Consider the following 12,289-nt stretch of genomic DNA (forward strand, 5'->3'; position numbering starts at 1 on the left):
CTATGTTGTATTCTCTCAAAACCTTGTAAAACTAATCAACTAACTCCAGCTAAAGTTACCCCTCCCAGGATATGTTTGCATATTAACAGTGAATTTCAGCCAGAGAGTGACTGATTTTAGGGCAAATGAGGCAGAATCATAGCGCCAGTGAAAGGAATACCGGAGTTGAGGTCAGGAGACCTTGATCTTATTCAGGCTATTCGACTCAGGGCAAATCACTTCACCTCTCTGGGTCTCAATTTCCTTAACTTAAAAAAGCGGGGCGCGGCTATAAGAGATGATCTTCCCAGATCTAACATTCTACAAAATCCCATCATACAATGCTGACTGCCATCCCCTCTGAACTTGATGTGTACTGTGTGTGTTCAACAGCACTGCCCGAAAGAAATATAGTGTGAGTCATATATGTCATTTTAAACATTCTAGTAACCTCACAAAAAAGTAAAAAGAAACAGCTGAAATTATTTTTAATAGATTTTATTTAACCCAATATACCCAAAATATTATCATTTCAACATGCAATCAATATAAAAATTATTGAATTTTCATTTTTTTAGTACTAAATCTTCAAAATCCAGTGAGTATTTTACATTTACAGAACATCTCGATTTGGACCAGCCACATTTCAAGTGCTCAAAAGCCACCTGTGGCTAATGGCTACCATATTGGACAGCACAGCTCTAAGTCTAACAAGGAAGCCTTCCCTTCATTTCCGACCTCAAGCCCAGACTTGAAGACTGATATGAATACCAGCCTCCATTCTTAGAAAAGGTCAAAGTCATCAGAGCAGTTTTGGTTCTGAGTTCCTTGACTCACTAGGAAGGTAGCTGGGGCTGGTGACCAGACAGCACTGCAGAGTTCAAGACAAACATCAAACAGAGAACCAAGAGGCCTACAAGCTAAATAATATGGAGGAACTTCAAGGGACAGACAGACTTCTTTTTACTCAGACTTTTCACAATACAAAATACACCAAAAGCACATGGATCTTTTGTCATGGCAGCTGTATCAGTTCATTCATTTAAACACCTCTGATACCTTCATATGTCCTCGGCTAGGCCTAAAAGTCCCTACAAGATAATAACTCACTAACAGATGAGGACATTGAGGCTGAGAAAGGATAGGTCACTTTCCAACAGTCACATGCCTCATGAGTGGTAGAGCAGGGATCCAAACCTGATTCTTTTTTTTTTTTTTAAGATTTTACTTATTTATTTGACAGAGAGAGACAGCGAGAGAGAGAGCACAAGCAGGGGGAGAGGGAGAGGGAGAAGCAGGCCTCCTGCAGAGCAGGGAGCCCAATGCGGGGTTCGATCCCAGGACCCTGGGATCATGACCTGAGCCGAAAGCAGACGCTTAACGACTGAGCCACAAAGGTGCCCCCCAAACCTGATTCTTAAACACTGCAATGAGCCACATTCCCCAGCTTCAAAGAGCTCACAGTTACTGGAGGTAACAAAGGACTTCACAATTATAAGGCCATGGGGTCACTACCACAAAAAGGTGGAAGCAGAGGACATCAGGACAGGATTCCCAAAGGTAACCGTTGAGTTAAGTCTGGAAATTCGAGGAGCTAACCAGGCAAAAAGTGGAAGCTGGGCCTTCCAGAGGGAACAGCAGGTGCTAAAGTTACAGTGGTGTGAAGGAGCATGAAACGTTCAGAAAACTGACTGGCTGGGCAGCTGGAGGGCAGCGTGCATGAGGAACAGAGTCCCCGTATCAAAGTGGAGGTGTTAGCCAAGACCAGTGCATAAGGGGCCTTAAATTCCATGACGAATTTAAGAAGAAATGCCATGCGAGGCATGGGAAGACATTAAAGAGTTTTATCTAGGGTAGTGAAGGACCAGATTTTCATTTTGAGAAATCATTCTAACAGATCTCAAAGCTTATCTGTCTCCTCTCCTCTCCCCAGGGTTCTTAACTCTATTTAAAAGCCCATATGTAAAAGCACAGATTTGTTTCCTACAGAGGTGGACCACACCCTAGGGACTTACCTCCCAAGGGCCTGTGAGGTTTACTCCTTCTACCCACTTTACTAAAGAGAATTGTTCACTTGGAACTCCTGAAAACCAACCTCTGGGAAACTACTAAGCACCTCCTCTATTCCTGGCATCAACACTGCCTGAAACCCCAGCTGGGGGCAGTTTGCTTGGCCTTCAGCCTCAAAAAGGCTAGCCCCTGCGGGAAGCCTTTTACAACTCCGACAGCATAGTAGTGTTTTACGTTTACTTGCACAGTAACATGTAAGATTCTTATGGCCAGTGACAGAAAACACTGAAACATTTCAAATACCCAAATGCTATGGCCCCAATGCCTCCTCCCCCTAACAATGAATTGTTTATTGCCTTCAAAACCCATATCTCCCCTCTGCCCAACTCCCTCTACACATCCCTTCCAGCTCACCTGATTACCCAGTTCCATTTTCAGCTCATCAGCCTCTGAGCCTGGCCTACTTTTCAAGGCCACACGAGCGGAAAAACCTATACATTATACAAACAATAGACTATAGCTAGAACAACAGGACATAGAAGGGGGAGGGGGACCAGCAATGGTGTATACCAAGGAGGCAAGGATGGAGGGCAGAACCTGGTGAAACAGCCATTGGACAAAGTACAAAAGTACTATTGCAGGGCAGTGAGAAGGAACTGACAGGAAGAAAGAGAACACAGGAATACTGAGTGTGTAATAGAGCAGGACTTGGCCACTGACAACCTGGAAAATTGAGCTGAAGCCCAAGAGGCACCAAACAAGATCACTTTACCCAGTGAGAAGAGCAGAGCCGCCTTATTTTGCTTTCAACAGTTACCTGGGTGGTTCTGAAAGCCACGTCCTGGTCTGAAAAGAGAGGGCCCAAGCAGTTTCAAGCCCATTGCAAAACCACAGGAATGGTGTATTGATAAATAACTTCTCTATGCACAGATTTGGTGGAAAGGAGCATAGAGGAGAATTAAAAGGCCCTCTCAGATCCTCACTCTGCCTAATTAAGGGCCTACCCTGTGAGGCAATTTTCAGAGGTAAGTTTTCCACAGAAGTGAAAGGCCAACGGTCATTCTATCAGAGTTTTCTGAACTTCCAGCTTAATTAACACCCTGACCTGAAAAATCAATCCCTTGCCTTTGCCAAGAAGAAGGAGTATTTCATGGACACACTCTCCTTTCCCAAACCCCTCCTTTAGAAGGGGCCTCTGGGTATAAGGGAGTATTATTCTGGAGGACTTGTGCTCTCTGGCCCCACTTTGTTCCCACATTACCTACCAACACCAGCCAAAGTGGAGTGCAAGGGGGATAACATTCAGGTGGCAAAATACAGTTCACCAGACTGGATCAGGTCTTTCTAGAATTGGGGCTGGCCCCACTCCTGAGGGGGCCCAGCCAGCAACAGGTGGGCTGCCATGGATGAGTTACTCTGCTTCTGTCACAGCCGACCTGGGGAGTGAGAGGTTGAGTGGAATGGGAAAGACCACTCAGTCGTGGATAGGAAGCCGGTAGAGAGAAAACATGGCCTCCTGGATCCGATGGAAGAGCTGAGCCAGCTTGTAGAGGAAGGGCAAGGAAGAAGGAGAAGCTGCAGGAAAAAGGAAGATTGTTGTCAGTGTGCCTGCCTTTACTCCCCTCCTCTTCCCCTCAGCCTCAAGTCCCTTCCCTTGGAAACCCTACCACTTTGGGAGTATGCGTGATCTTTGTAAAGCATATGTTGATGCTTAATGTTATTTGCTCTTCCTCCCCTTCTCAACAATAAAGAAAACTTTCATTTTCTCTAGGATATATTCTCTGGGATATATTTTCTTCACTTGGATTATAGTGACCTTAAGTTTGCTGAGAAAAAGATCCAAACTTATTATGTTTTAGCCTAGCTTTATGATACACACACAAAAAACTGGTAATGGTGGCTGTCTCTGGGAAGATAAATTTGAGAAGAGACTTCACTACATTTCTTTTCATACCTTCTCAACCTGGAGCCAAGTGACAGTATTACCTATTTTTATCCTAAGTTAATCATACTGAAAATAAAGTACAATCTACCTCTTGGGAATTAGGGCTGAGTTGATTGGTTGGTTTTTCCTTATTTGATTACTGATTTTTTTTAACTGATTTTTTTTTCTTTCTTAAAAAGAAAACTGTTATTTTTAAAGAAAGCTACTGACAGTCTACTCTTTTTATATCCTTCCTAGAGAGTTCTAGTTGCTGCCTGGTCATGGGCTCTCCTCTCCCACCGCACCACCACTGCAATGAGTCAAGTCCGCCACTAGGGGTGAGCAGTGCCAGGCCAGGACACCGGGAAGAAGCTCTGCGCAGCCTTGGAGGCAGCAAGCTCAAACTGCCTCTTGCTGTCCCCACTCAGAAGAGCAGGACTTACAAGCACCATAAAAAAAAAAAAAAATTCTAAATTTTTATCAAGTCTCTGGAACAAAGTAGAAGTCAGAGAGTGGACTGGAATGAACACAAACTATCCTCAGCTTTCCTGAGAACTAACTCAGGACTCTTTCCTTAAGCAAACAGAGCTATTCAGACGGAATTCCTGCTCAGTGTTCAGCAAAGTGAAAAGGACAACTTTGAGCTGTGCAAAAAAAGCTCACTGAATAAGAGAAAGGGGAATGGGGAAAATGGGGAAGACCTAAAGATTAAGACAAGAACTGGCAGGTTTTGTTTTCGTTTTGTTTTAAAGATTTATTTATTTCTTTGAGAGAGGGAGAGCACACATGCACAAGAGCATGCATATACGTTCACAAGTGGGAGAAGGGTCAGAGAGAGAGAATCTCAAGCAGACTCCCCCGCTGAGCTCAGAGCCCACATGAGCTCCATGTGGGGCTGGATCTCACAACCCTGAGATCATGACCTGAGCTGAAACCAAGAATCTGACACTTAACCAACTGAGCCACCTAGGTGTTCCAAGAACTGGCAGTTTTTAAAATAGACAAATTATTTGTGTGACCCTAGGCTAGTTACTTTTTTCTGTAGTTCTTAGGTTTCTTGATCAAAAAAGAAAGAAAAAGAATATGAAGGGACTGGAATAAGGGTTTCCAGTTTTCCCTGCAGTTTTGAAAGTTATATAATTCTATTCTAAGTCTAAATTCATGAGAAGAGTAGCGATTAGATCATAACTCACATAGAGTAACACACGAACATAAAAATCTAAAAGAATGTGCTCCTAATCTTTGGTCCAGCACTTAGTTTTGAGGAGTTAATCCTCAGGAAATAACCAGGGTTGTTCCCAAATAGCACTCAGGGAGCTCATGTCTGCTTCATAGCACTGTAGAAAACAGAGTAAGAAATAATCAAAATGTGGGGCACCTGGGTGGCTCAGTCATTAAGCATCTGCCTTCAGCTCAGGTCATGATCCCGGGGTCCTGGGATCAAGTCCCGCATCGGGCTCCCTGCTCAGCGGGAAGCCTGCTTCTCCCTCTTCCACTCCCCCTGTTTGTGTTCCCTCTCTCGCTGTGTCTCTCTCTGTCAAATAAATTAAAAAATCTTAAAAAAAAAGAGAAATAATCAAAATGTTCAACAATGGGGGTTATTAATCAATCATGGAAGTTTCTATAAACTGGAATATTATTTAGCCATCTAAAGCCATGTTTTAAAAGATATTTATAACATGCAAAATTGCATCTGTATCCATATAGAAAAAGACTACAGTACAACCATTACAATAACAAACTTATAGGTGATTTCTGTTTTCCTCTTTATACTTTTCTCTATTTTCCACATTTTCTAAAATATACATGTATTTCATTTACAATTTAGCACAATTTTTTAGGTATTACGACGAGGAAAATTTTTTTTTAAATTCTCACATTCTGGTCAGAGTTCACCCTTGGATAAAGTAGATGACAATGACTCAAAGTCAGTGTTCAAGGGTCAACAGAGTAGAGTGAATTTCCTCCAGACTACTCTCATGGACTCCAGGGCTATTCTCTCCTAGGTGGGCTGAGCTGGCTCTCACTGAGGTCTAACAGTCCCTCCTTATAGAAGAGACTCAGGGAGAAGTGGCACCGGAGATGCCTCCATGGAAGGGCAGGAGAGAAGACAGGCTTCATTACTCACCTGGATCAAACCTTACCACCAAGAGGCAGAGGATCAAGGCAGCCAGGAGGCTCTTTCTGAAGGGCATGGAAAAGAAGTGGCTCACTGTAGAATCCCAAAGCCGGCGAAGCAACACCATTAGTGACAGGAACTTGTGGGAGGAGGAGCCTGGTCAGGGAGACAGAGCATAACTGCAGGGTAACTCCACGAGAACCAGCTTCCCTGACTCTGAGCTTTGAGCTGGAATATGAGAGTTGAGCAAAAGGTAACAAGACTAGTTCACTCCTGTAGTTCATAAAGTAGTTCTAAAAGAGATTCCAAAAGCTCCAAAAATGTTTTAAGGAAAGACTACATCGCTAGAATGTCATCTCCTTAGGAGAGACTTTTAATAGACAATATCTACTCAGCTGGGTAAACCTGGCATATTTAGTGTACTTTTTAAATATTATTTTATAGCATTCTTTATATTTTGGCCTAAGATATGTACAGAGAGTTACACAGAGCAATAGTTCTTGATTATCACATTAATGCAGGAAAATGAAAGGCACTTAACATATATAGTGAAGAATTCAAAAGTCTTAGATTTTAAATATGAACACCATCAACTCAAGAACAAGTGGTGCCAAGTCCTGACAGAACACTCTAAACTTGCCATCAAACCCTTTCCCCATCCTTTCTTCCCCAGGAGATGGAGGGGCAGAGGGCTTGGTTAGCCACAGGCAATTCCTAAAGCCAACAACCTGTTTGCAAAGAAGTGATTCTACCTCAGGAGGTTCATCCTCTTTAGCACACAAAGAAAAAAACACTTTGGAGAACAGGATTATAGTTGGTTAAAGAACTCCATATAAAAAAGAAGGATCAGGCCTATTCTGTATGTACCAAGAGAAAAATCAAAGAACAGTGGCTAAAAACTACCAAGAAAAAACTTAAATTCAGCATCAGGAAGAACTTCCCTACAGAACTGCCCATAGATGGAATGAGCTGCTTCTGGAGACAGTGAAATTCCTATCCTTGCATAGACTAGATGATTACTCGAGGAAAAGAGGATGAAAAGGATTCAAAGACCAGGGAAGGGTCTGGAGTAGAGGATCTTTAAATTCCCTTATAACAAAATAACCCCTACACCTACACCCACCTCTATGTAGGCATCCCTTGTAGGATAATAGGTATACGATGTTGGGTCTTAAAATGGTTTCCCTAAAAAGCCATTGTGTGAAACTGCACTCCAATGGGCAGAGGTGGGCTGCCCCTTAAAGGGGGACATCAAACACTGAAGAACATACCCAGGAGATCTAGTAAGTAAAGGCAGACAGGAGGCTGGGCAGTGGGGCCCAAGCTGAAGATAAGTAATTTTTATCTAAGTCAAGTTACCAAGTTATTGTGTCAGTTTATTTTCCTTTGGCTATCCCACAGCATACCTCAGCTGTGTCTGTATTTGGGCCAGCCTTTAAAGGAGGAATAACATCCCACTCAGGCCAGCATGATAGAGACAAGAGATCTAGTGAGAGGACCCTAAGAAGAAGGTGGCTTTCAAGAGATAAGAGTTAAGGTTCTGAGATTCAGCGACACCTCCCAGAGATTCTCCTTCCACTGCCAACTACAAAGGGTCAGGGCTTGGCTTTTTAATCTATTAACAGGTTTCCTATTCTGCAATTTGGGAGTTGCTCATACAAATAATTGCTCCCAAGCTCCCAGGAATGTCATGATAAACCCCAAGGTATAAGGGAAAGCCCACAACTCCACTTTATAGAGGCTACAGAAGGATAATGTCCTACCTTCCTGGTTTAGCTTCTGGGCCTCCTCAGAGCCTGAGTGTTGGTGTTTCTGCTGTTGCCTTGCCTTATTCATGGTCTGGAGTACGTCCAGCCGCTCTTCCTCACTGAAGGCTGCAGAGCCCACCACGAGCTCCTCAGCCTCTGACAAGCAGCCCAGAGGCAGCAGCACCCGCTGCAGGTGAAGTTCCGCCAAGGCTCTGTATTCTGGAAGGCCCTGATTGTCGGGGTCTTGTAGCCAAGCACTGACCACTTCCAGCACAGCTCCAGGCTCTTGCATTTTGCTGTATAAAAGAACACTGCAGCCCCAAATAACCCAATTTCAAAAAAAGACAGTCAGTGCTCCATGGTTGGTTCACCTCTCATAACTACCACCCTCTCCCACCCAATCCCTCCCCTGTGTCCTCCAGGCCTTCCCTATGGGATGATGATATATATTTTTTTTTTTTTTTTAAAGATTTTATTTATTTATTTGACACAGAGAGACATAGCGAGAGAGGGAACACAAGCAGGGGGAGTAGGAGAGGGAGAAGCAGGCTTCCCGCGGAGCAGGGAGCCCGATGTGGGGCTCGATCCCAGGACCCTGGGATCACGACCTGAGCCAAAGGCAGACGCTTAACGACTGAGCCACCCAGGCGCCCCGGGATGATGATATTGATAAGAATTAGGAATTCCTAGGAAGTAGCAAGAAGCTCTCTCAGCTAGGACATACTCCACTTCTGTCATCCCACTTCACATCTCCTATTCCCACTGTCCCCTCTCCTCCTCTTTCCCTCTACCCCACTCCTAAATTCCCCCTTCCTCATCTATTATAGCTAGGTTTTGAGGTCAAAAACAAAACAAAACAAACAGGGAAAGAATTAGATATAGAGGGAATGGTAGGGAAGGGAGAAAGAGAAGATATTAGGCACTGATTCAAAAAAGGACATGAAAATCCTCTTGTTCCTGAACTGATCCAATGAGCCAGAACAAGGACCTACCATAGTTCCAGGACTTTGGGAGGTAGCTTTTCAGGGACCTGGTAATACTGAAGAACCCAGGACAGGACTTCCTGCCACCGATTCATTTCTGCCAGGGCCTGGATCCCCACAACACACAGGGAGCATTTCACCTCCAAGGAGCTGCCAGCAGAAAAACCAATTCAGGTTTAGAAGTGGTTCCCCTCCAGGGGCACCTGTTAATAGGTGACTCTTGGTTTCTGCTCAGGTCATGATCTCGGGGTTGTAGGATCAAGCCCTGCATCAGGCTCTGCGCTCCAGCTCAGTGCAGAGTCTGCTGGAGATTCTTACCCTCTCCCTCTGTCCCTACCCCCGCTCTTACAAGCTCTCTAAATAAATAAATAAAAATCTTAAAAAAGAAAGGAAGGAAGGAAGAAGAAAGAAAGAAAGAGAAAGAAAGAAAGAGAAAGAAAAAGAAAGAAAAAGAAAGAAAGAAAGAAAGAAAGAAAGAAGAAAGAAAGAAAGAAAGAAAGAAAGAGAGAAAGAAAGAAAGAAAGAAAGAAAGAAAGAAAGAAAGAAAGAAAGAAATGGTGCCCCTGTTTCCATTCCCACCTCCACCCTGGGACTGTTCCTCCCCAGTTCCCAACTCAGCAGCCATCACCTCTATCCTCCCCATTAGTATTTAAGTGGAGCTCAAATTACAACCGGTCTCACTAGCCCCAACACAGAGAAAACTGCCTTTTCCCCTAGGAGTTCAAAGTTCCTGTAAATCTGGAGGCAACTCAACTGTTGCCTGGATACACATCTTTGAACCCAGGTGACATCAGGAAAGGGGAAAGGGATAACAGGTGTGTGGGTGGAAAGAGAGCTGGAGCTAAGAGTTTGTTTTAGTGAAGAAGTGGGGATGGAGCAAGGTTTCTGCCTAGGTATAGGAACTTCACAACTGGCCTGTTAGCACCACCAACTGAAGTACCTCCAGGCACCCCAAATACAGCCTCCAGCATTTACTGCAACAAGCCCCTACCCCACCCCCTAAAAACACAGCCAGGGCTCCCCAGTTCATCCTTCTCTGGGGTCAGCTTTGACTATTCTACCCACCACCTCCCTAGTGTAGCCAAAATCAACATTACAATCCACAGAGAAATGATGCCCTCAACTTCCCAAGAGGCTAACAGCTTTAGAAAGAGCAATGTCTCAGAAAACAAACAGGGTTGCTGGAGCGGTGGGGGGTGGGAGGGATGGGGTGGCTGGGTGATAGACATCGGGGAGGGCATGTGCTATGATGAGCGCTGTGAATTGTGTAAGACTGATGAATCACAGACCTGTACCTCTGAAACAAATAATACATTATATGTTAAAAAAAAGAAGAAGATACTAGGAAGGGAAAAATGAAGGGGGGGAAATCGGAGGGGGAGATAAACCATGAGAGACTATGGACCCTGAGAAACAAACTGAGGGTTTTAGAGGAGAGGAGGGTGGGGGGATGGGTTAGCCTGGTAATGGGTATTAAAGAGGGCACGTACTGCATGGAGCACTGGGTGTTATACGCAAACAATGAATCATGGAACACTACATCAAAAACTAATGATGTAATGTCTGGTGATTAACATAACATAATAAAAAAAAGAAAGAAAGAAAGCAGTGCAGGACCAAGATTTTCTCCAGATTGACTCTTTAATCCAATCCTTCAACAGGACCAGAACACTACTCCTGCTCTGAACTCCATTTCCATTCATCAACCAAGGTCCAAAGTGAAGAACTTGGGGGAGAGGAGTGTAGCTAGGAGAGGACTTCCACCACCTGCTTACTGAACCTGCTTACCGAAATAATTTAACACTTAATACATATCTTATCTTCTCACCACGCCATTCTACACTGGAATAGGGAGAAAGGAATTGGCTGTGGATTCTCACTAAGCTCTGTTACCCGACTTGACCACTTCTTCCCATTGTGCAGTGCCTCAGTTTCCTCCTCTGTAGAATGGGCACGCTAGCCTCTCAGAGAGAAACCACTAATGAAAGCAAGGTGTAAGGCTCCTTGTGAGCAATCTGGGAATGACAGAACTCCCAAAATCTTGAGTCCTCCCCAAGATCACCCGGAAATGAACGGAGCCCAGCACGTACGTGCCCGCATCATCGTTGGCTAAGCTCCGCCAGGCGCGTTCACAGGTCTGCAGCGCTCCCCGGAAGTCCAAGTGCACCACCAAGAGGTCTGCAGCCTCCTCCAGCAGAACCACGGCTGCTGATGGAGGTGGGGCGGCGCACACAGGCTCGCTGCTCTTCAGGGGCGCCCCGAGCCCCCTAAGGGGGGCTGCAGGGGTCGAGGAGTCACTCTTCATAGCCAGCCTGGGCCTAGGGCCTGTCTCTTCAGACATCAGAGTGGCAGCCTCTCCGGGGGATCCGGGATATCCGGCGTCGGCCTGGGAGAAGAGGGACAGTCCTCATACGCTTACCCACAACCCTTCCCGAGGCCGAGTCCTGGAAGAGGAAAAGTTAGTGGCCATGTCTAAGTTAAAGGCTGGGTTAGCCGGGCAGCTGCTCCAGCTCAAGACAGCCTGAAACACGGGGAACCAGTTTACACCTCACATTTGCAGAACAGCTACATTCCTGGAATACCTGCCTCTAGCTTCTCTGGCCCCACGGCATGTACTGATACCACCTTAGCCCCGGGGAGTGCCGTTCCAGGTTCCTTTTTATGAATATAGCCGCTCACTGCAGGCGCGGGACAAGGGAACCGACATCTTTCCGGCTCTCGCAGATCCCTGCAGACTCATGGCGTCCCGGCGGCGCGGAGGACTCTGGGAGTTGTAGTTCCCTGGCTCCCGGCTCAGTCGCCCTCTTGATGTAGATGGGGGGGGTTCGGACTACAACTCCCAGCATACCACGCAACAGAAACTGTCACTGTCCCCGGAGAAAAACTGGCACTTTGCAAAGCTTTGGGAAATAACAAAGCGAAGGCTGTGTTGTGAGATGGGGGAGGTCCCTTCACGAACCAGTTCCAGCAGAGGCCGGAGAGAGGAAATTCCAGTAACAGAGGTGGAGTTATGAGCAGGCTTCTAATTCTGAGCTTCTGCAGGAATAGCGATTAGAGCGGAAGGAGGACAGAGCAGGAAAAGCACTGAAAGGAAACAGAGCTGGACACTTTTCCTTATATGTTCCGCCTTCCCAGGCACAGTCACATTTATCCAGTGCGTACAGGGCCTAGCACTATGCTAAGCGCTTTTTGTGCAATCTCATTTAATCCTTCCCTCAACCCTGGGAGTTAAGGACAACTGTTATCCCCATTTAACAGGTGAGGACATTGGAGCTTATTTAAACACTTTGCTGAAGGTCACACAACAAGGAGCTGGCAAAAACTAAGTCAACAAAGCTATTTTTGCTCAAAGCCATGTATTTAGCCACTATTCTGTTCTGCAGGACAGAGTCTAGAGTCTATGCTCTCTATTCAGAAAATTTACAAATCATTCCCCAAGCAAGTTACATAAGCTCATTGAGCCTCGTTGCTTCATATAGAGATATTGTGAAAACAAAGCCACACGGTGTGTAATGCAATTCATAAT

The 12,289-nt window shown here is 45.2% G+C and overlaps 1 protein-coding gene across 2 annotated transcripts; it reads right to left on the reverse strand.

Moving 5' to 3' along the window:
• Positions 1-1,313: 1,313 nt before the first annotated feature.
• Positions 1,314-11,514, reverse strand: PEX26 (peroxisomal biogenesis factor 26). Of its 2 annotated transcripts, none has more exons than XM_032390988.1 (6): positions 11,350-11,514; positions 10,854-11,149; positions 8,773-8,913; positions 7,796-8,091; positions 6,042-6,188; positions 1,314-3,564 (listed from the first exon to the last, which is right to left on the reverse strand). In XM_032390988.1, exons 2-6 carry the CDS (start codon positions 11,102-11,104, stop codon positions 3,464-3,466), a joined length of 936 nt encoding a protein of 311 aa, XP_032246879.1. In that variant the 5' UTR covers positions 11,105-11,149; positions 11,350-11,514; the 3' UTR covers positions 1,314-3,463. The 2 variants fall into 2 exon arrangements, with proteins under 2 accessions (XP_032246879.1, XP_032246880.1); XM_032390989.1 differs by having other exon boundaries at positions 11,346-11,514.
• Between the last annotated feature and the right edge of the window lie 775 nt (positions 11,515-12,289).

Source organism: Phoca vitulina, unplaced genomic scaffold, assembly GCF_004348235.1.
Source record: "Phoca vitulina isolate PV1807 unplaced genomic scaffold, GSC_HSeal_1.0 scaffold59, whole genome shotgun sequence".
Classification (NCBI taxonomy): domain Eukaryota; kingdom Metazoa; phylum Chordata; class Mammalia; order Carnivora; family Phocidae; genus Phoca; species Phoca vitulina.

What these genes read in the sequence shown, in the direction of transcription:
- PEX26 (XM_032390988.1), bottom strand. Translation starts at nt 11,104, where the DNA reads ATGTCTGAAGAGACAGGCCCTAGGCCCAGGCTGGCTATGAAGAGTGAC. An exon ending in GCCAACGATGATGCGGGCAC is followed by an intron (nt 8,914 to 10,853) that starts GTACGTGCTGGG and finishes TTCTGCTGGCAG; the next exon opens with CTCCTTGGAGGTGAAATGCT. An exon ending in CCAGAAGCTAAACCAGGAAG is followed by an intron (nt 6,189 to 7,795) that starts GTAGGACATTAT and finishes CTCCCTGACCAG; the next exon opens with GCTCCTCCTCCCACAAGTTC.